The sequence below is a fragment of the Microtus ochrogaster genome, chromosome 5 (assembly GCF_000317375.1).
Source record: "Microtus ochrogaster isolate Prairie Vole_2 chromosome 5, MicOch1.0, whole genome shotgun sequence".
Lineage (NCBI taxonomy): Eukaryota > Metazoa > Chordata > Mammalia > Rodentia > Cricetidae > Microtus > Microtus ochrogaster.
Genome location: NC_022012.1, coordinates 82,734,254 through 82,756,801, shown reverse-complemented (window position 1 = coordinate 82,756,801; position 22,548 = coordinate 82,734,254). Strand labels below are relative to the sequence as shown.

The window sequence follows — 22,548 nt, the reverse complement described above, 5'->3', positions numbered from 1 at the left end:
TTTCTTTCATTCTGTAAGTCCTACTTAACTGCTTCCTTTGTGTCTGGCTGGCTGGCCAGACCCTAGCATCTCCCTGGCATCTTCCTCTCTCCTTCTGTCTCCCTTGGACTCTGTCAAGCCTAGATTCTTCCTCTTATTCTCCCGGACTGGAAATCCTACCAATACCTCCTCCCTTGCTATTGGCCTTCAACTTAGGTGTCTTAGGCAGGCAAGGTAAGCAAATGCAACATATCTTTACATGGTTAAACTAATATCCCACAACATAAACAAATATATCTTTAAATTTTTTTATTTTATGTGCATTGTTGTTTTGCTTGTATGTATGCCTGTGTGAGGGTGCTGGATCCCCTGGAACTGGAGCTATAAACAGTTGTGAGTTGCCAGGTGGGTGCTGGGAATTGAACACGGATCCTCTGGAAGAGCAGCCAGATCTCTTAACTTCTGAAAATAGCCCCTTTAAATTTTGTGTGTGTGTGTGTGTGTGTGTGGTGTATGTGAGGATGCAGGTGTCCATGGAGGTCATTAGAGAGCATTGAATCCTTCTGACACTGGCATTACAGATAGTTGTGAACTGTCTGATGTGGATACTGAGACCAGTCTTTGGTATTATGCAAGAGCAGTAAGCATTCTTAACCACTAAGCCCTGCAACACATCTTTACATAGTTAAATTAAACTAGTATTCCTTCCACAACACTTCATTGAAATGTGGTGGTTGCTTTCGTCCACCATAACTGAATATATTGCTTTAAATATTCAAAGATCTCTATGATAAGCCTTGTCTGTCATGCCTGGGGCGCCAACATTGTCACTGCCATAAACAAAGGAGTAAACTGTGGAAGGGGCAGATTGGGCTCTATTATTTGTGTTCTCAATATTTACCTTTGTATTTTCTTTGACCCACAGATCGGGGACCACAAGTTCAGTGCCCACCGGATTGTCTTAGCAGCCTCCATCCCATACTTCCATGCTATGTTTACTAATGATATGATGGAGTGCAAGCAGGATGAGATTGTAATGCAAGGAATGGACCCAAGGTACTAAACCCCCTGCCATTGTGCTTCCCGGGGCCAGCTCCCACCTGAGCTCTGGACCACATGAAGGTCTGCAGTAGAGTACAGTATGCAACAGGGCGACTCCATAGATGGATGAGCGCCTCAGCCAGTGACCTGAGGAAGGGTTAAATGAAAGGAGGTTTGCTTGCTTGCCAGGGCAAAAGGTGAGAGTGTGTTAGTGTGTTGGGACACAGTGAGATAAGGCAGGGTTAAAGGTTAAGAGATCAGAGAGATGGAGAGGCCAGCACTCTCTGACTGGAATTTGGATTTTATTCTCCAAGAGAAAGGGCAGTCAAAAATACAAAGTTAGAAATTTCTTTCTAAGATTTACTCACAAACAACAATAATTTTTAAAAATTATAATGGCAGTAGAATAATAGTTATGGTGCCTGCTAATAAAGGCAATAAATTAGAACGTGTTTTAGTGTTACCATATAGCAGTCACCCAAAACAGTAAGCATAAAACCTGTGTAGCAGAATGAGAAAGGGCTTAATAAATCATTTTATGATCTGTCCAATCTTATGTGAATTGACAGTTATTTAGTTCTTGGTTTTTGTTTGTTTGTTTGTTTTGATATGGGGTGTCACTATGTAAAGCAGACTGACCTGCCTTAGACTCCTAAGTGCTGGGGTTAAAGATGTGTACACCACACCTGGCTGGATGAATCTCTGAAATAGTTATTCCATTTAAATATATTCTTAGAATAGATTTTGCTTGTTTTCCAATGTAGTCTCACTGTAGACTAGGCTGGACTTTGAACTTGGGATCCTCCTGCTGTAAACTCACAGTGTTAGAATATAGGCATGTGCTCCACACTCAACTACATGGATTTTTTTTTAATATTTATTTAAATTGTATACAATATTCTGTCTGTGTGTATGCCCGCAGACCAGAAGAGGGCACCAAACCTCATTACAGATGGTTGTGAGCCACCATGTGGTTGCTGGGAATTGAACTCAGAACCTCTGGAAGAACAGGCAATGCCCTTAACCTCTGAGCCATCTCTCCAGCCCTACATGGATTTTTAAAAAGATTTTTTATTTGTATGTGTGTGTGACTGTTTAAGTATAACCACTTGTATGTAAGTGCAGGAGAGTGTACCTGGAATAGGCACCTGTGGAGGCCGGAAGAGGGAATCAGGTTCCTACAAGCCAGGTTCCTACACTGACTTGCTCTATGGGTGCCATGATTGCACAGTAAGCACTCTTAGCCTCTAAAGGAATCTTTGCACAGGGCACATCTGTTCTTCAGGTAGTGTCTTAGTCACCATGACCATGGCAACTCTTATAAGGAAAACATTTAACTGGGGCTTATTAGTTTCAGAGGTTTAGTCCATTATCGTCATGACCAGAAGCAGGGCAGCACACAGGCAGACATGGTCCTGGAGAGGTCTGTATCCAGATCTGCAGACAGCAGGAAGAGAGAGACACTGGTGGTATTGACTTGGTCTTTTAAAACCCCAAAACACACCACCAGAGACACAGTTCCTCCAACAAGGACACACCTCCTAAACCCTCTAATAGTACTATTCCCTGAAGACCAAGCATTCAAATGTATGAGCCTATGAGGCCATTTTAACCACCACAGGTAGTCATATGAGTCCAGTTAGGACCCAGTGACTCCTGTGGGCAAGCCTCATCTCTGAAGAACTTCTCGTGCTTTTTGTCTTCCTTCCAGTGCCCTGGAGGCTCTCATCAACTTTGCTTACAATGGCAACCTTGCTATAGACCAGCAAAATGTGCAGTCACTGCTGATGGGGGCAAGCTTCCTGCAGCTGCAGAGCATCAAAGACGCTTGCTGCACGTTCCTCCGAGAAAGGTGAGCAAAGCCGATGATGGGGATCATGCTCAGTCGGGCACCCTCTGCCGTGCTGCTGAGTCAGTAGTGTATCTGGAGTTTTCTGAACAGTGAGCTGGGTATGTTACTCTGTAGAGATGGCATTTCTTGGGATCAGTATTTGCAGGGACCATCTCTTTGGGCATTTCCATAGCCCTGCCTCTTGTGGCATGGCATAGGCCCTTTTTGACCATCCTTCTTCAATCTGACTCACCAGCTGTTAATTTAGTTCATTTCTTCCTCTTTTGTTTTCCTTAAATTTAAATTATTTATTTTTTTTAATATGAGGTCTGTATTTACATCTTTTTGTTTGTTTTGTTTTTTTGTTTTCCTAGACAGGGTTTCTTTTTGTAGACTTGGCTGTCCTGGACTTGCTCTGTAGGTCAAGCTGGCCTCAAACTTACAGAACTTTGCCTGCTCCTGCTTCCCAAGTGCTGGGTAAAGGCATGTGCCACCTCTGCCCAGCTTGTTTACATCATTCCCATCCCCACTGCAACTCCTCCCATGCCCCCCAACTCCCTCTCTTTTATTATTTGTGTGTGTGTTTAAATACAGTCTGCTGAGTTCATTTAGTGTTGCTCATAATCTAGCTAATTTCTCACCAAAATTATTTATTAACTTATTTGACACTCCTGAACTGTTTCATAACCATCTCCATGTTTACATCTTAACCCTCTGTGAGTTTCTTGACCTTCTTATACTGTTGCTCACTGAGAGCTCACCTATATTTCTGTCCCGTCTGTCCACTGGCAATAGTCGTGCGTTTTTTTCTTTTGTTTTGTTTTGTTTGTTTGTTTTTCGAGACAGGGTTTCTCTGTGGCTTTGGAGCCTGTCCTGGAACTAGCTCTGTAGACCAGGCTGATCTCGTACTCATAGAGATCCGCCTGCCTCTGCCTCCCAAGTGCTGGGATTAAAGGCATGTGCCACCAACACCCGGCCGGCTTAGTCGAGCATTCTTTTAGAGTGGTGGCCACGGACTATGCTCCCACTATTTCTGCCCTTTGGCAAAGAATTTCCTGAGTTTTCCTGTGACCTTTAACTGATCAGATAAGGCTCTTCCTTCCCCTTAGGGGACAGCACTGTCATAAACTAAAGGTCATTTAATCTCCAGAGATTTGGAGAATTAGTGCTGGACCACACACAGGCAGAGAAAAGCCAGAATAATGCCTGCGTATATATTGTTCTTGCTAGCCCAGTGTCCACGATCATCTCTTCCACCTCAGCTCTGGCCTCGAGGACATCATCCTCTCGGAGCTGACCTCCCCTCCCCCATCTCCACTCTACCATCCTACTGAGAGGTTGCGGCCCCTGTAGGTTGATCTCATCCTACTTTTGTGGTGCCAGTAGACATCACTGAGCACTGCTGTGTGCATGCCCACACACCATCATGGTAGGACGCCTCAGATGTTGAGGCACAGTCAGTCAGTGGCTGTGTTCGGTGTTGCAAATGGAAACCTTGTAGTTAGTGGCAGTGCAGCTCCAGAGCCAGGCTTGTCCCTGCCCTGGCAAGGGGTGCACACCAGGATGGACAGATTGACACACACACACACACACACACACACACACACACACACACACACACACACGAGGAGGGAGGACGCTTGATTGATGTCTTTGTTCTCTGGAAAATGGCTTTCAGATGGAGTGGGTTCTTCCAGTCACCGTTCTTAGGCTTCATCATGGGAGGACAGCTCCACCTAGGGGCTCTTGAGGTCATCACTCAAATTCACCGTATCATAAGGCACTAACCACCACGGAGCAGCTGCACTTGGTGGCACACACCTTTAATCCTAGCACTCAGGAGCAAAGGCAGGCACAGCCTGGTCTACATATCAAGTTCAGGCCAGGTCAGCACAGTGAGACCCTATCTCAGACAAGCAACAACAAAGATGCCAAGCAATTATTTTCTTTTCTTCTTGAGTTAGGACTCACCATGTGACCCAGGATGGCCTTAAACTCATGGCAGTCCCCCTGCCTCCACCTCCCACGTGCTGGGATTATAGGTATATTCCACCTCACCTGGGCCAAATCAGATCAGTGCAGTTTTTATTTGTTGTAGTCACATCTGAGGAACAAGTCCCTAAGCTTAAAACCTGATGGTTGGTTCAAGTCTGTTTTGAGTGTTTTCATTCATTCCTGCAGGACCTGTTCTGAGACCCAGGCCCCTTCGTCATTACTGCCTTCTTCCCCAGCCATAAGCCCCAGAGGCTTGACCTACTTTCTGTTTTCTCCCCAGTAATTACTGTTTCTGTACTAGGTTGCTCCCAGAAACCTTAGTGCTACCAATATGTGTGTGTGTGTGTGTGTGTGTGTGTGTGTGTGTGCGCGCACGCGCACGCATGTGTTTAGATACTTTTGGAAAGGACACCAGGAATTTACATGTTATCTTTGCACAAGGGCTGTGCAAATCTCTGTGCGCTCCTGTTTTATTTATACAGGCTGCTGAAGCAAACACTGTTTTTACATTTTTATTGTGTGTGTATGTTTATGTGTTTACATAGGTATACACATGCTATGGTGTACATGTGGAGATCAGAGTACAGCGTATGGAGTTGGTTCTCTCCTCCCATCATACAGGTCTTAGGGATTGAATTGAGGTTGTTGTCAGACTTGGAAACGGGCTCCTTTATCTGCTGAGTTATCTCACCGGCCTGAAAACACTCTTTTTTAAAGTTTTATCTTTTTTGTGTGTTTGCTGTTGTTACTTATCTATTTTGAGTGGGATGTACATACCTCAGCAAATGAACAGAGGTCAGAGAACAACATTCAAGATGGGATGAACCTCATGTCACCCCGTTAAGGCAGGGTCTCTCTTGTTTCTGCTACTGTGGTGAGAACTCCAGGCTAGCTGGCCCATGCATGATGGTCAGATTTCTTGTCTCCCCCTCCAATCTCACTGTGATATCCAATGGATACATACAACTCTTTTTGTGGGTCCTGGGGGTCAACCTCAGTCTTATCCACTGAGGCCTGGACATGGTTTGTTTCTTTGAGATAGGGTCTCATGTAGTCCAGGTTGACCTGAAATTCCTGATCCTCCTACCTCCACTTATAGAGTGCTGGGATTATAGGTGTGTATCACCGTGCCTGGCCTTGTTTGTTCGTTCATTTGTTTTTAGAGATTATGTGGCCCAGAGTGCCCTCAAACTTCTGAGCGCAAGTCATTCTCCTGCCTTACTATCCCAATTACTGGGACAACAAGGCACATGCCAGCACATCCGGCTCCTACATTCTTTTTAAATCATAGCTCTAGCCCTAATAGGTACACAGTGTTCATCCTCCCTCCCTCCCTCCCTCCCTCTCTCACTCTTTCTCTTTCTCTCTCTCTCTCTCTCTCTCTCTCTCTGAGACAAGGTTTCTCTGTGTAACAGAACAGCTCTGACTATACTGGAATCTTATTATCTTTTCCATGTGAAAACATTAATGACACTTCTGAGACCTTAAGGAACATGCCCAGGTTCCACAGAAAGGGACAGCAACAGGACCATCCAGGTTCTGAGAGTACAGGCCTGCCATGGTCTTATAGCCGCAGAATCCAGAGGCTTGACTTCAACCTCAGTGCCTCTACTTATTGTCAAAATACTGGGAACACATTTCTTGGTTGCCCTGGGCCTCTGTCTTCAACTGTAAAAAGAGAGCAATCTGAAGGGTTGATTTTTCTTTAAAGATTTATTTATTTTTATGTATATGGTGCTCTATCTGCATAAGAGCGTGCCAGAGGAGGTCATCAGATCCTATGATAGATGGTTGTGAGCCACCATGTGGTTGCTGGGAATTGAACTCAGGACCTCTGGAAGAGCAGCCAGTGCTCTTAACCACAGAGTCATCTCTCCAGCCTTAGAGTTGATTTTTAAAAAAGATTCTTTGTATATGACTCTTTCCATGTATGTGTGTGTGTGACCTCATATGTGTGTATGCGTGTGTGCACCTGTGCCATGTGTGTGCCCTCCAAGACCAGAAGAGTACATTAGATCTCTTGGAACCGGAGTTACAAGAGGTTGTGAGACACCGAATGTGGGTGCTGAGGACTGAACTCAAGTTCTCTAGAAGAGCAGTGAATGCTCTTAACCGTCTCTCCAGCGCTTAAAAAACATTGTTGAATAACTGAAGATGGAGTTAATGGGTAGAGTGTGTGCCTACATGTACAAGGTCTGTATTTAATTTCTGGCACCTCAAAGAAGTATAAACAGGGACTGGAGAGATGGTTCGGCAATTAGAGCCCCTCCTGCTCTTCCAAAGGACCAGAGTTGAATTTCCAGCACCCACACAGAGCAGCTGTCAATTGACTGTAACCCAGCTCCGAGGATCCTGCTCCTGTGGCCTCTGCAGGCATCTGCACACGTGTACACATACTCATGCACATATACATAGTTACTGGTGATAAAATTAAATCCTTCTAAGGTAGAATGATCCTGCAGAATGGGTATAAAAAGTCTAGCAAAGTATCTTAGTCACTAAAATGATAAACTATTAATAGCTGCTATGTTGTCTCTAGGGGGGCTGAGCTCGTAGGTTCATGGAGCCTACGTAGAAAAGGAAATGTATAATGCTCCCTGTTTTGAAGAAGGTGTCTCTTCTATGCCTTTGTGCCTTCCTGGGGCCTAGAGGTGGACTAGTGCCCGGGGTACCCTCCAAACCACAGCAGCGGGATGTGGTGACATGGTTTCCCAGTCCGTGCTTCCCTGTCTTCTCATCTGACAGCTGCTTCCCAGGACTCCCAAGAGTCCCTCCACTTCAACATGCAGAGAGAGGGCAATGCCCCAAGAAGCAAAGACTTGAGGCTAACCCATCTTAATGTAATACCGTTAGAAGTGAGCTGTGGAGAGGGGTGTCTGATGTCATAGGGGTTCCTAGAAAGCTGGGAACAAAGCAGAGCTTTTCTTCCATGGCTGTACTCAAAACCATTTTGAGAATAATTGAAGATAGCATTACTTCCTCTTAACTTTCTTTTTTTTATCTTATAACAAAAGACTTCACCCCAAAAATTGCCTGGGTGTGCGCCAGTTTGCCGAGACGATGATGTGCGCTGTGCTCTATGATGCAGCCAACAGCTTCATCCACCAGCACTTTGTGGAGGTGTCTCTGTCTGAAGAGTTCCTGGCCCTGCCCTTGGAAGACGTGCTTGAGCTGGTGTCTCGGGATGAGCTGAATGTGAAGTCAGAGGAGCAGGTGGGTGAGCACAGCAGCCGTCTGTCCGGACTTCCTTCCTTCCCTCCCTGCCTCCCTCCTTCTCTCCTTCCTTTTTTTTTTTTAAACAAATGATGAATATACAATTTTTATGTATTGTGGGGTTTGCTTTGTTACATATATTTTTCCTAAAGACTTTATTTTAGTATCTAAATAACAGTATATTTATCAGCTACATTTCCTTTATTGTTAGAGCTTGGTTTAAGTCCAATATTTATTATTAGAAATAATATTGCCATAAACTGGAAATCAAGCACTTAGAGTTGGAGTGTCATTGTTACTGTTGTTATTGTTAACACGAGAAAAATTCTATGTCCTTGAGTGTTGATGGGACTTTCCACAGGAGGGGGGACTTGGTGATGCAAGAGAAACGAGAAAATGGTGACTGGGTGGTATTTTGAAGTGAGAAGAATCAGAGTCTAAGCAACAGGGGCTGAGCCTTAGATTGGAACAAAAGCCATGTGCCCCATAGCAGCCCCCGCGAGAGCTGGTATGCATGCAGCCTATGGGGGAGGTGCCAGGAGATGTCTCTTTTGACATTCTGCCCTGATTGTCACGCTGAGAATGAGCATGACATCTGAGCGGAATGGAGTGTATGATACGGACAGTATTGGGAGATGGGAGGGCTTGCTAGGGAGCAGGCCCTGATGACTGTCCCTGGGAATGTCGTTTGTTGATGCAGGTACAGAATAAGAGGCACACTGAATTTGAAGAGGTGGGATTTTGTGGGTTGGAGAGATGGTTCAGTGGTTAAGAACCCATTTCCTTATCTCTTTCCCAATAAATCTCTTGTGTGACTTGGCTCCCTACTACCAGGACACTTTCTCCTCAGCGCTGTAACATTTATACCTACCCGCCTCTGCCTCCCAGGTCCTGGGCTTAAAGGTGAGCACCACCACACATACCTCCATTTTATTCTGAAAGACAGGGTCCTACTGTGTGGCTCTGGCTGGCCTGAGCCTTACTTTGGAGACCAGTCTGGCCTTGAACTCACAGAGATCTACCTGGCTCTTTCTCCTAAGTACTAGGATTAAAGATGTGTACCACCACACCCAGTCCATAAACAGTTTTAAAGACAAAAAACTGAAGCTGTTCAGAGTTTTACAGTTGATGTGTTTTTAAGATGTGTGTGACACTGTGGGTATCCCCCTGAACCTGGAAGAAGAACTCAGGGTGGAGTCCATGGGTTCTAGGCAGCTATTCTGGGGATCAAAGCAGAAGAGGCAGGAAGAGAGAGAAGAGCTGTGATTGGGCAGGTCTCCCAGAGGACCCAAGTTTAGCTTCCTCATGTTGGGTGACCTACAACTGCTTGTAGCTATAGCTCCAGGAAATCCATGCCCCTCTTCTGTCATGGGCTGAGAACATAAAGAAGATAAAAAGCTGGGACTCAGATGACTTATGTAAAGCGAGTTTACTAACAAATATAACACCTGCCTGGCGGTGGTGGCGCACACCTGCACTCAACACTCGGGAAGCAGAGGCAGGCGGATTCCTGAGACCTTCCTGGGAAGTGCGGTAAGCAGCGTCCTGAAGACAGCAGAAGGAGGTGGATAGTGTGGAAGAGGAGGGTATAGTGGCAGGTAGAGCCTCCCCTCCCTTCTCCAGCCCTAGAAATGACGAAGGATGTTGTTGATGATGTCAAACTTGGGCGTTTTCGTACATGTTCCTGATCTCAGAAGGAAGATCTTTGAGCTAGCCATCGACAGGGATATCTTCCGCAGGGTAATCGGGATAACTGTACAGCGGGGCAGCCTGCAGGGAGATGCAGACAGTCAGCTCCATCACAATAGAGAGGGACAGGCGACCAGGGAATGGTGGGACATGAAGGCCTAGCCTCCATCCACCAGAACCCAGAGGGCCTGGGCAGACCTGAACTTGGAGGAAATGGGCTCCCACTGGCTGCCTCATGGCCAGAGAATTGGTGCTGTAGGGCACCAGGCCCCTCTAGACCTCTTCCAGGCCCCTCCTCTCCTCCCAGTGGGAAAGTCTAAGCCATGCTGACAGCACACGCCACACCTTCCCACACACTTGCTGCCAAGGCCTTGCTGGCTCTGTATCCAGATGAAGATCACGTGTGTGCAGCACATACACAGCCAGTCAGTGTCTTCCAGGGCCCAAGAGGAGCCCAGTGGGAGAGGATGGAGAACCTTGGGATTGGACCACGCAGTGGGAAGCCTGGAGTGACATGGGATGGGGGGCAGCGAGCTGCTCACCTCTCTACTGCAATCCCTGTCACAGATCGAGGTCAAGAAGGTTGACCACCACAGTTTCGCTCCTCCTATAGGTGGGGTGGGGGGAGACACAGGAGCTAGAGGGGTCATGTCACATTTCTGAAGAGAGGCCAGCTCTCAAACCGGAGATGCAAGCCAGAGCCAGCAAAGAGAGAGACAGTGGACAGGAGGGACAGATGCACACCCATTAATGTAAATATTCATATAAATTATCAGAAGTTATCATGTCTAGAGAGAACCATGTTTGTTGAAGGTCCTGGGTGAAGAAGACAAGAACAGCTGATGCCTGCCCCTGGGAAATGAGGTTATGAGTCAGTAAATGTAACCAGTGCTTTAAATCTGACTGGTAAAAGAACATTTGAAACAAGTTACTCTCTGGTTCTGTTTTTAAAAAGCAACATCTCTAGGTGAGTTGCAGACACACTTTGTCATTTTGCTATTTTTTTATGTTTAGTAGATTTTTAGCATGTAATGCCTCCTCCCACACCGTTTGTGTGGCATTGGGATTCACACCCAGGGTCCTGACATGCTAAGCGAGACTACCACTGAGCCACATATTGCTGTTTCTTAAGTCATTACAGTAATTTATAGTAAGCAAATGCATTAAAGAGGTCTATTTTTGTTTTGTTCTCTAACTATTGTGTGGGGGTGTGTGAGAGTGCAGGCCCATAGAGGTCAGAGGGCAACTGTGGGGTCAGCTGTCGTCACCATGTTAGCTCCAGGCTCCTTTATGCACTGAGCACTCAGGAGCTTCCAGTTAAAACTGCTGCTGGTGATGTGGAGGGAGCCAAGGGAGGAGTGAGCTTCTGCTCCCCTGCAAGGCAGTCTGGGTGCTGGGAGAAGGAAACTCACCCCATCCTTCAGGAAGCTGCAGTTTGGATGCTGACTATCCAGAAAGGAGATGCACTCTGCCTCTTTAATCCTGAACTTCAATGAGACGCTGTTGGTGGAATCCTAATGGAGTAACAGAGAACTCATGACCATCTGTCTCTCCTCCAGGCTTGGGAGCAAAGCACAGAGGGCTTAGGGGACACTGCTGTGTCAGCCTAGTCCAGGCCTACACTGTCCACCACAGTCTGGGGCTCCCTGAATGTCTGTTAACAGTAACCCAAAGAGCACAGTCAGTGGGCGTGGTGGCACGTGCCTGAATCCCAACCCTCAGGAGGCAGAGGCAGGCAGATCTCTGTGAGTTCAAGGTCAGCCTTATCTATAGAACAAGTTGCAGGCCAGGGTGATATAAATAAAATAAAGAGTGCAACTGAGAGTAGTGGCCCACACCTGTAGTCTCAGCACTTGGGAGGTGGAGGCAGGAGGATCAGGAGTTCAGGGTCATCCTCAGCTACATTGCTAGTTCCAAGCAGCCTGGGCTGCTTGCCATTCTGTCCAAAAATGGGAGGAATCGTGTTCTTTAACACAGATAGCTGTATGACGCTCTTTAATTGCCCTTATACTGAATACCATCCTGCATAAAATAGGAATAAAAAAACCTTCCCATCCGGTCTCAGGCCAGGAGACGGCTGACAGTACAGACTTGTCCTTCCTGTGAGTAGAAGAAATGGCTGGCCTAGAACTCATTACATAGCTGAGATTAACCCTGCACTTCTGACCCTCCTGCCTCCACCTACGGAGCGCTGGGTTCCATGCATGCAAGGCAAACACCCTACCAACTGAGCTACCTCCCCAGTGCCCAGGTAGAAGAAACCTGCTACCCTGCCTGTTTCCCTGGGTGGGGTGGCCAACACTCATCACAAAAGATAACACGGTGTAATCTACCAGGCAGAAGAAGGGCATTCTTGGACGCCCATTGTTGTATGCCTCTATGGCCTGGTTAACAATATCCTCATATCTTGATTGGCTAATGGCCTCACAGGCTACCGCAGCCAAGGCCACCACCAGCACAAATGCCTTCCACAGCCTAGCCATTGTCTCTGACACATTGCCACCCTTGACTCCTTTTATTTAGATGATGCTTAGGCTGCCTTGCTCAAGGACTGCTGGTGACATAAATGGCTGATGGCCCCAGAAAGAGGGCCCCTTCTTCAGTTGACTAGAGTATTGATCAATCAAGTATTGTCCATATTACAAAACACTGTTGGCCAAGAGAGACAAGGAGGTTGGGCAATACACCAGGACCTTGAAGTGAGTCCTGAGCTAGAAGCAAGAGACTTGTTGGCAGACCGGGCATGCTGTTCACTCTGGGCCTCGGTGTCCATGCCGGGCCCCTCCAGACCTGCCCAATCACAGCTCTCCTCTCTCTTCCTGCCTCTTCTTCTTTGATCCCCAGAATAGCTGCCCAGAACCCATGGACTCCACACTGGCTCCTTCTTCCAGGTTCAGGGGGATACCCACAGTGTCACACACATCTTAAAAACACATCAACTGTAAAACTCGGAACATCATCACTTCTTGGTCTTTATATTTGTTTATGGACTGGGTGTGGTGGCACACATCTTTAATTCCAGGGCTTGGGAGACGAGACAGAGCCAGGTAGATCTCTGAGTTCAAGGCAAGACTGGTCTCCAAAGTAAGGTTCAGGCCAGCCAGAGCTACACAGTAAGACCCTGTCTTTCAGAATAAAATGAGGGTATGTGTGGTGATGCTCACCTTTAACCCCAGCACTTGGGAGGCAGAGGCAGGTAGGTATAAATGTTACAGTGCTGAGGAGAAAGGTGCCCTGGTAGTAGGGAGCCAAGTCACACAGGAGATTTACTGGGAAAGAGACAAGGGGGAGAAGCAGCAAAGATCTGAGGAGGAGGTAAGCTTTATATAGAGTTTCTTGTGGAGAGCAGAACTTTCCAGGTGGCCTGGAGTTAGAGGGATTCTTTGGCCTGATCTTAGGCTTTTTTCCCCCTGTAGGTCAGAGCTTGGCTTCCAACATCTGGAGGGGCCAGAAGTAAGGGTCACTTGTGCCTCCAGGGGTTGTGCCTGGCTCTTGATGTGGTACCTGACCACTTTCAATTAAGGGACTTACAGAGGGTCTTTGTGAGTTCAAGGCCAGCCTGGTCTTCCTAGTGAGTCCAGGAAGGCCAAAAATGCACAGTGAGGCCATGTCTCAATAAATAAATAAAATAAACTTACTAAATATTATTATTTAGTGTGTGCACATGCACACACATAACCATGGCAGGGGTGTGGAAGTCAGGGAACAACTTTGTAGAATTGGTTCTCTTTTTCTACCATGTGGGTCCCAGGATAAAAGTCAGATACAGGCTTGCACAGCAAGGCCCTTTTCCCACTGAGCCTCTTGCCAGCCATTCTTGGTCTTTTGTTAAGATCAATATAAAACTTGAAAAATTAAGACATGCTAATCCGTGCCCCCCCCACCCCGTCCGTCCCAACTTTAACATCAGCATCACCGTGTTTTGCCTCTAGCAGCTAAAAGCCCAAAGGGACACAAATCCCTGTTTGGGGGATAGGCCATTCTAGGAAGCAGCTTGAAAGTGGACCAAATCAGGCCTCCTCACCTTTCTACTGGAGACTCCCTTGCTAGTGGGAATGGCCTTCAGTCTTCCTACCAGCCCTTGGCTAAGGAGCGGTTGTTCTCCTAAACGGGATCAGAAAGCAGATGAACCAACCTGCCTCCATCTTAAGCTAAAAGCCATCTTCTAGTAAAGACAAACTAGATTGGTTGTTGTTTATGATTAAACCTCTGCTTCTCAAGGATTAGGACATGCCCCCACCTGTAACCTATGTGCAGATGATTCTATACTGCCTTTTTCAGGAAAGAGCAACCATGTCTTAGTTTGGCATAGCTTATGTTAATGAATTTATTAAGACATGTAGCATCCTACCGGGCAGTGGTAGTGCATGCTTTTAATCCCAGCACTTGGGTTTAGATAAGACTAACTTGGTTTACAGAGTGAGTTCTAGTGCAGGCTGAGCCACACAGAGAAACCCTGTCTCAAACAAAAAAAGAAAAAAGGAAAGAAGAACAAGAATGGTTTCCTGGGGGTGGGGGCTCTGGTTTGAGGTCCACGTCAGTGTTGACAAGATAACGCAGGCTACCTCAGACACAGCTACTTCAGGAATGATAACCAGTCTTTTAGGGTGGAAAGTCAATTTCCCAGGGACAAAAAACCGAATACCTTGGCCTGGCCCCAGCCTCATACTGGACCTTTGCAAGTCTGCCTGAGGCGAGGAATAGAATCAGCGTCCACCTTATCCTTTTGTCTCTGCCTCTGAGAGAGTCTTGGCTTGGCTAGGACTTTTTAGGAAGCAGCCACTGGGACGTTAGCACAAACTTGCCTAAATTTCTTGAATATCTGAAGATTCCCCACCTTTGAATATTGGTGACCAGCAGAGAAATGGGTCCTTGCCTTTCAGCATGGACCTTACCCTAAGAGTGGAGTGTTTGCCCCTATACTCTTCTGCTAATCAGTGTGTCTTGGGTGGTTCACATTCATTTGAATGGCAATCTGTAAGGTCTGAGGAGCTTCAGGAAGTAATATTTTTGTGGTTAGAGGTATTAAGGAAGGCTCCTAGGAGAACATACATCTTCAGCTAGACTTTAGAGGGTAGAGGCTTAAACACAGAGAAGGAGGAAAATGGCCACCTGGCTTTGATTGTGAGGCAGAGGAACTGGCCTGGCCTGCCTGGTACAGAGAATTTAGAACTGGGGGGTGTAAGTGCAGCAGAAAGGAAGAGAAATAGACGTTTTGCTGTGATGATGAAAGCCGGGAAGCTTTTACAGTAACCTAGGCCCACATTACAAAAGACTTGACCTAAGCTTGCCACAGTCTCCCACATCTGTCATGCCAGCACTTGGGAGGCTCTTGAGTTCTTCTAGTCCAGCCTGAGCTGCACAGACAACCCTGTCTCAAAACAAGGCTGGACCTAAGAGCAGAGCTGGAGAAGTAGAAAGAAAGCTATGGACACAGACATGAGCAGGAGGAAAGATGTGTCCCCTGAGGACCTGTTTCGGTACAGGCAGTGGAAAACTGAGACTAAGCAGGAGTGTGGTCTCTGTTGCTGCCAGAGCATCTGATCTTTGTCTCATAGGTTTTTGAAGCTGCATTGGCCTGGGTCAGATACGACCGGGAGCAGAGGGGACCATGCCTGCCAGAGCTCCTATCCAATATCCGCCTGCCTCTCTGCCGGCCCCAGTTCCTATCAGACCGAGTGCAGCAAGATGACCTGGTGCGTTGCTGTCACAAGTGCAGGTAAGTGTGGGTGGCCTTGTCCAGGACACTACCCAGGGTCTAGGCATAAAGAGCAGTTGGCCACCTGTCTTAGCTCAAGGAAGGAAGGATTTTAAGCAGTCAGTCTTAATTCATGGTGCATGAGTTGCACAGGACTCACGCGGGAGCAGAAGGGACCTTTTCTTCCCTGAGTCTTTGTGTTCTTCATCTTCTGAGTCCATGAGTGTCCTGTGTCTGCGCTGCCTGGCTGGACCTTCCTCACACCAGCAGCTGGCTTGATAGTACAAGTAGGACTTCCTGGGGCTCCTCACTTTCTTCAATAAGTAGTAGCCAAAGCAGTAACCTCTGATGAGTGGGTGATTGAAAAGGAGGGTCTTGTGTGCTGGTGTATGCAGTTTCCACCCAGAGCCACCATCACAGCTCAGAAGATGGGTTTGTTACTCAGTTAAAACAGAGAAAAGGCTTATCTTTCCAGTTGCTTGTTAGATTCATAGTGCAGTGCTCGGTTTGGTTTTCCTCTGCTGACAGGATGTTTCATATATTGAGTTCTGCATTATTTTGCCCATAGTTGGGATCAGCGGGTTCGGGGGAAGTTCGTGGCATGGCGCAGGCTTTGTGTGACAGGAAGTGGGGGGGTGTGGCTGGAGGGAGCTAGGATGGCCCTGTGATGAGCAGCCTGAAGGGTGATAGCGAGGCATATGACTATCTTGTCAGTAGTACATAGCTAACAGAGAAGGCTCTTAGAAGAAGCCATGTGGTCTGTAGGGGCTGGAGAGGCAGACTGGAGGTGGGGAAGTCCGTCTAGAGCACCTGGCAACAGTTGCCACAGTGCAGGTGATAGGTGATTGATTGAACGATGTAAGCCATGGGATGGTCCTAGGGGTCGGAAGGGAGAGCTGAATGCTGATAGGAGCTTCCCCCAGCACCTCCATTTTAGCCCCCACACTGGTTTTCAAATCACACCTGATTGGTGCCTGTTAGAAGGAGTTGCTCTGGTTACAATAGCTGGGGTGTTCTCTGATTGGTGCCTGTTAGAAGGAGATGCTCTGGTTACGGTAGCTAAGGGTGTTCTCTGATTGGTACCTGTTAGAAGGAGTTGCTCTGGTTACGGTAGCTGGGTTGGCCTCTGCTCTTTTGGCGTCTTCACTTTTGAGCATGTCTCAATAACCTTGCATGGCTTCCCCTCTTCTCACCTGAATTCTTTGACACTACACTTCACATAAGGGTTGGGGATATAGCTTAGAGGTAGAGCATTCTGACACGTGTGTGGTCCAAGATTTAATCCCCAGCATAAGAGAGACAGACAGACAGACAGACACTGTAGGTCATATTTTCTAGAAGACTTTTCCCAGATATTCCTACATTTAGGTATGGAGGAGCCAGTGTAAATGTGGAACAAGGTGGGAGGTCTCCTCTCTTAGCTTCTTGCTCTCTATTTCAGGGACCTGGTAGATGAAGCAAAGGACTATCACCTCATGCCAGAGCGCCGGCCCCACTTGCCAGCTTTCAGGACTCGGCCCCGATGCTGCACATCCATCGCTGGGCTCATCTATGCCGTGGGGGGCCTCAACTCAGCAGGTATCTTGCAACTCCCCTTTGCAGAGCCCTTCCTAGGACTCTGGATGAACAAGCACAGTTAGGCTAGCCGGGCTTTTCTAATTCTTCTTCTTTATGCTGTTCTGTCTCCTTCTTTTAATATAGTTGCCATAGTGTATAGCTTATTCATAATATTGAGTTATTGTCAGTGCTAAAGATCCTTAAGGAATTAGTTTTGATAGTCACGGAGTGCTGACAGATGCCTAGAATTCCAGCGCTTGGGTCTTGGAAATAAGAGGATTGTGATTTTGAGACCACTCTGAGTTGCACAGTAAGACTTTCTCAAAAAAGAAAGAAAGGAAAAAGCTTGGCGATGCTTATAGTCTTAGTACTTGAGAATAAGAGGCAGCAGAATTACTGCAAGTACGGCCAATCTACATAGCAACTTCCAAGCCACCCAGGGCCACATAGCTAGACCCTGTCTCAGCAGCAACAGAAAGGGGGTGGGGTTGGGCACTGTGGCACACACACCTGTAATCCCAGTACTGGGATGGCTCCCAAGGCCCAGGGCAGCCTAGGCTACATAGTGGGATTCTGTCTCAGAGTCATGGGAATCACCACAGCTGAAATCTACAGATGAGGAAGTTGAGACACAGAGAACTTGGGCAGTGTACACGCTCTGCTGTGGTCAGAGCCAGGACTGGGATTCATCCTGGTGCTTAAAGCAGCTCTGAGCCCTAGTGTTTATTATCTGCAGCATGCACCCACTCTAGAGAGAGCACAGTAAGGAATCAGGCGTTCACATTTGCCCTGGCTCTCTGGATCAGACTAAGATAATCCAGTACCCCAGATCTGCTAATATCCCAGGTCTGTAATTCTTTCTGATTCTTCACACTGCCTCCTGTAGAGCCCTTGCGTGTTTACATCCACCTGCTATCAGTAGCTTGATTATACGCTGTAATCCCAGTGCTTAGAGGCTGAGGCGGGAGGGTCTTGAGTTTGAAGCCAGCTCGGGTTATAGGTACTGAGACTCAGCTTCCAGAACAAAGCAATACAAGCTGCCATTTTTAGTAGTTCTTGTATTAAATGCAGTCACATTTCTGGGTAAACCTCTTGAGGGTCAGGGGGAGTTCACAGCTTTGCCTTCAGTTAAGGTTTCTGAAAGGCAGGCGGCAGCCTTCTGCTTGTTAACAGCTTGGCCTAGAAAAGGGAAGTCTTTAGTAATAAATATGAGAGGGGAGTGAGTGCTTAGGCTCCCAGGCCACCAGGAAAGAGGATCCTGTGAGTTGCTAATCATCATCTGAGGAGAACAGGAGGGTGCAAATCACCATTCCTGGTCTCCATGACTACCTTACTGAGTTCTAAGTATGTTCTAGAGCCACGTTGGGTGCCACATCCATTATGTCATTTAATCCTCATGGCAGCTCTGTTAGCTTTAAAGTTCACATTCAAAACATGACGGGGGGAGGGGGGAGCTGGAGAGATGGCTCAGAGGTTAAGAGCACTGACTGCTCTTCCAGAGGTCCTGAGTTCAATTCCCAGCAACCACATGGTGGCTCACAGCCATCTATAATGAGATCTGGCGCCCTCTTCTGGCATGCAAGCATACATGGAAGGAATGTTGTATACATAATAAATAAATCTTTAAAAAAAAAAAACAAAAATCAAAACATGATGAGGACACAGAGCAGCTTGTCTGGTCTTTAGAGTAAGTGGCAGTTAGCATTAGGACCCTTGTCTCTAACATGCTTCCTGCATCAGGCAAATATCCCATGCATTTGCCTTTATTGTCAATTTCAGCAAAAGGCTTACCTGATTATAATGATTATAATGAAAACTACTGAAGAGCAAATGTTTCGCATTTGATTCTGAAATCTTTAGTCTGTAGTGGGCACAGTTGCTCTGAGTAATTCATGGGAAGATATAACAGAACCCAGTCAGATACCCATATAATCAATACCCAGTAGCTGTGATCTAAACAAGTGGTCTCATTTGTTTTAATTTGAGTAGCAAATTTTTATGCAGGTGACTCCCTGAATGTGGTGGAAGTGTTCGACCCCATCGCCAACCGCTGGGAAAAGTGCCATCCCATGACCACAGCCCGCAGCCGTGTGGGTGTGGCTGTGGTGAACGGGCTTCTCTATGCTATCGGGGGATATGACGGTCAGCTGCGGCTGAGCACTGTGGAGGCCTACAATCCTGAGACGGACACATGGACCAGAGTGGGGAGCATGAATAGCAAGCGAAGGTATTCTGGAAGCCACGTGCAGGCTGAACACGCACACTGAGCATCTGGGGAGCCCCATGTAGGGGCACATAATAAAGTAAATGCAAGTTTTGGCCTGGGGAAATCCTGCTGCCAGGCCAGCCACTGCCAGCACCTCCTGGGAGCAAGCCCCCACCTGCTTAAACTTAAAATACCTGCCTTGTCCTTTGAGGAACTTGGGGAGCCAAGACACGGACATGTGGAAGTTGTATTGTTTTTTTTTTTTTTTTTTGGTTCCCTGACCGGGAATCGAACCCGGGCCGCGGCGGTGAGAGCGCCGAATCCTAGGAAGTTGTATTGTTATATAAGTGCCAGCTAAGGACTGAAAATGTGTGTTCTGGAAGATTCCAGGAGGGCGAGAAACTGGACTGGACCATCTGGAAGATCTCAGGGAAGAGGTGGGATTAAAGTTGAAACCTGAAGGATAAGGAGATTTAACCTCATTAGTAGTAGAAACCCCAAAGCGTTTTCTCTGTGTTCTCTCTCTGTACTTACGTGCGCGCTGCCCGGGAAGTGTACGAACTAGGCAGTGTCACACACGTTCTCCAGATGTGAGCACATGTGGATCTGCAAGGTAGAGTGAACTTGCGCATCATTGAACATGGTCTAGCTCTTCACATCCCCCACCCCTTGCCTGCTCACATTTCCAGAATGAGAAGTGTGATTGGAGGATATCATGGTAGTGCCTGTGTTTAATCTTCTCAGTGCAGAGATGACAGACAGCGTGTGCCGCACTGGTAGGGGCCCGTGCTACAAGGGCGTCCTTAGACAGCTTCCTCCGCACTGTGCCCTGTCAGTTGCAAATGTTACTCTTCCGGCTCTCCTCATAGGGACTGAGAGGGAAAGAAGCTCAAGGCCCTTGCACGTTTCACCAGAATAGATTGGCCTGCATTTTGAGTGTCTGTGACATGGCCCAATTTTAGGAAGGAGAATTGTGTGCAGGTTTAAAAGGATAGGTTGCTCTTCAGTGGTCTTTCTGTATAATTCTGTGATCTAACTTTTGCCTCACAAACCCATTCTCTTTTCCATACTTCTGTGTCATTACTTAGAAGATCACGTGACTGGAAAAGCGGGGGAAGAGGCCAAGTGATGGTTTGTGTGGCAAGGAAGTAGTTAGTGTGGAGGGCTTTGCCGCCTAAAGGGAAGCGTACATTCCTCATTCAGCAGTGTTAGTGTGAGACCATGAGCCAGAGGAATGTGCTCTGCAGCAAGCAGACCAGAGTCACGGAGGGTCTCTGCACATTCCTTTTAGAAGAAACTGTGTGCACGAGAAGTACTTCTTCCAAGGATGCCCTCTGAGTTCTCCCTTCCTTCCCTCCACACCTTGCTGTGTCCCCTCCTCCTCACCTCTTGAACATTTTGCAGCTTGTTGTGATCAAGGGACTCATTTCCCATATTCCCAACCACAAGCGACTCTTTTACCTTGGCTGAGGCCAGTTGGCTTTCCTTGTGTGTATACTCTGAGAGACTTTCTTACTTTGATGTCAGAGGGTTTGAGAAGGAAAATCCTTTGGGTATTCCTCTCCTTCGCTGTGGTTAATGCCCTGGTATTAGCAAGATGGGCCCAGTTCCATTTGTCTCTTTGAAACTGCAGGTTACCTTAAAATGGTCTTAGTCACGTCTCTTCTAACATCCCACATAGCTCTCCATCCTGCCAGTGAGTGGCAGCTTCCTTTCTGTCCTCTTTCCATCTTGTTGTCTTGTGGGCCAGGAGCCTTCTTCCGGGTTCTTGTACCATATCGCCCCAGCCCACTCTGGTCGGCACTTCCCCTCTCTCAGCGTTTGTCTTTAATTCTCATTTGATTGTTTCTTATAGTTTGGGACCTCCTGATTCACCCCCATTGCATTCCTCAACTCCTGACTTAGTTACCTTGTGTTTGGGACTAAGGCTGTAGCTCAGTGGTCAAATGCTTATCCTAGCAAGAGCGAGGGCGTAGGTTCAATCCCCAGTACTACTAAGAAAAAGGAAATGTAGTTACTTCATGTGTGTTTTGTGTCCATTCTAGAAAGGGATTTATGCCTAGTAAATTTGTCATCTTCTTACTGACCTTGCCTGAAACAAGGCCCTCTCCCCTTCGGGCAGGTTCAGGGGGTCTGTTACTGTAGTTTGATTTGCTATGTATACTTGGAAAGTGGCAGTTATCTGGTATTTTTCTCTTTCCTGTTCAACCCCAGCTTCATTTTTAGTCTTCTGTAGTGTCAGATGTGAAACCGTTGAGTCTGGCGGCTTGGCATTTTTGCTTAATTTTGCATAAGGCTTTATTTACGTAGGATGGAAGGCTAAATTATGATCCAGAGCCTTGGATAATCAGGATTTTAGGGAAACTTACGTGTAGAACAGGGAACTCTGGACTTGTATTGTTTAGCTCTCGGGCATGTCTTCTCCAAGCAGTCCAGCCAGCCTGCCATCACAGTGGTGCTCCCTTGAAGGCTATGGTAAGGGTAGCACATGCAGTAAGTACACACCAAACAGAAGCTAGCGGCTCACCCACCAAGACGAAGGAGGGGCTGTGTGGGGCTGCGTGCAGTAGGAACACATGTAAACACTAAGGAGGGACTCTGTGGGGCCACGTGTAGTAGGAACACGTGTAAACACTAAGGAGGTCAGAGGGAACACAAGCACATGGGGCTCAGACCTGTTGTGCAGAAGACACCGCACATCACTACTGAAGTCACAATAAAGACCTTTTCCTGTGTTCCAAAGGCTCCCTGTGCATTAAGAGTTGACGGAGAGTGTCCTAGCACCTCGTGGTGACACATAAGTGCCTGTGATCAGGAACTTTGCCTGTTCACTTATTCTTTTTTTTTTTGTTTGATTTTTTAAAAATAGATTCTTGTTTTTGTAGCCCAGGCTGGCCTCTAGCTTGAGCTCTCCCTGCCTCAGCCTCCTCAGACTGGGACTGCACGTGTGCGCCGCCATGCCCATTCCCAGTCTCTGCTCATAAGCTCGTATCTCGAGCAGCAGGCCTTGCACATGGCTGATGAAAATCTGGTGAATGAATGCATGTGACATATGTCCTAATAAAGAAGCCACTCCTGGCATGGGTTGGTTAGGAGACAGTAATTCTGAAGCGTGTGGGCCCTTCCTTGAGTATGTTTAGGCCAAATTAGATTGGGCTGAGGCCCTGAGTTTGCTCAGTGAGTAAAATTGCTTACTGTGTAGTCCTGATGGTTTGAGTTCAGTCCTAAGAACCCACAATGGGAGCCAGGCGGTGGTGATGCACGCCTTTAATCCCAGCACTCGGGAGGCAGAGGCAGGCGGATCTCTGTGAGTTCGAGACCAGCCTGGTCTACAGAGCT

The 22,548-nt window shown here is 47.2% G+C and overlaps 1 protein-coding gene across 2 annotated transcripts in view; it reads left to right on the top strand.

Moving 5' to 3' along the window:
- The window catches only part of Klhl18 (kelch like family member 18), a 62,777-nt gene that overhangs the window by 31,576 nt on the left and 8,653 nt on the right, over positions 1-22,548 (top strand). Inside the window, exons 2-7 of one of the 2 annotated variants that reach the window (XM_005347994.3) lie at positions 905-1,035; positions 2,732-2,872; positions 7,861-8,059; positions 15,307-15,467; positions 16,888-17,024; positions 19,008-19,230. In XM_005347994.3, the coding sequence (XP_005348051.1) occupies positions 905-1,035; positions 2,732-2,872; positions 7,861-8,059; positions 15,307-15,467; positions 16,888-17,024; positions 19,008-19,230 (992 nt within the window). Of the gene's footprint in view, positions 1-904; positions 1,036-2,731; positions 2,873-7,860; positions 8,060-15,306; positions 15,468-16,887; positions 17,025-18,992; positions 19,231-22,548 lie in introns of both variants that reach the window. The other variant, XM_026779283.1, reaches the window with a different exon arrangement.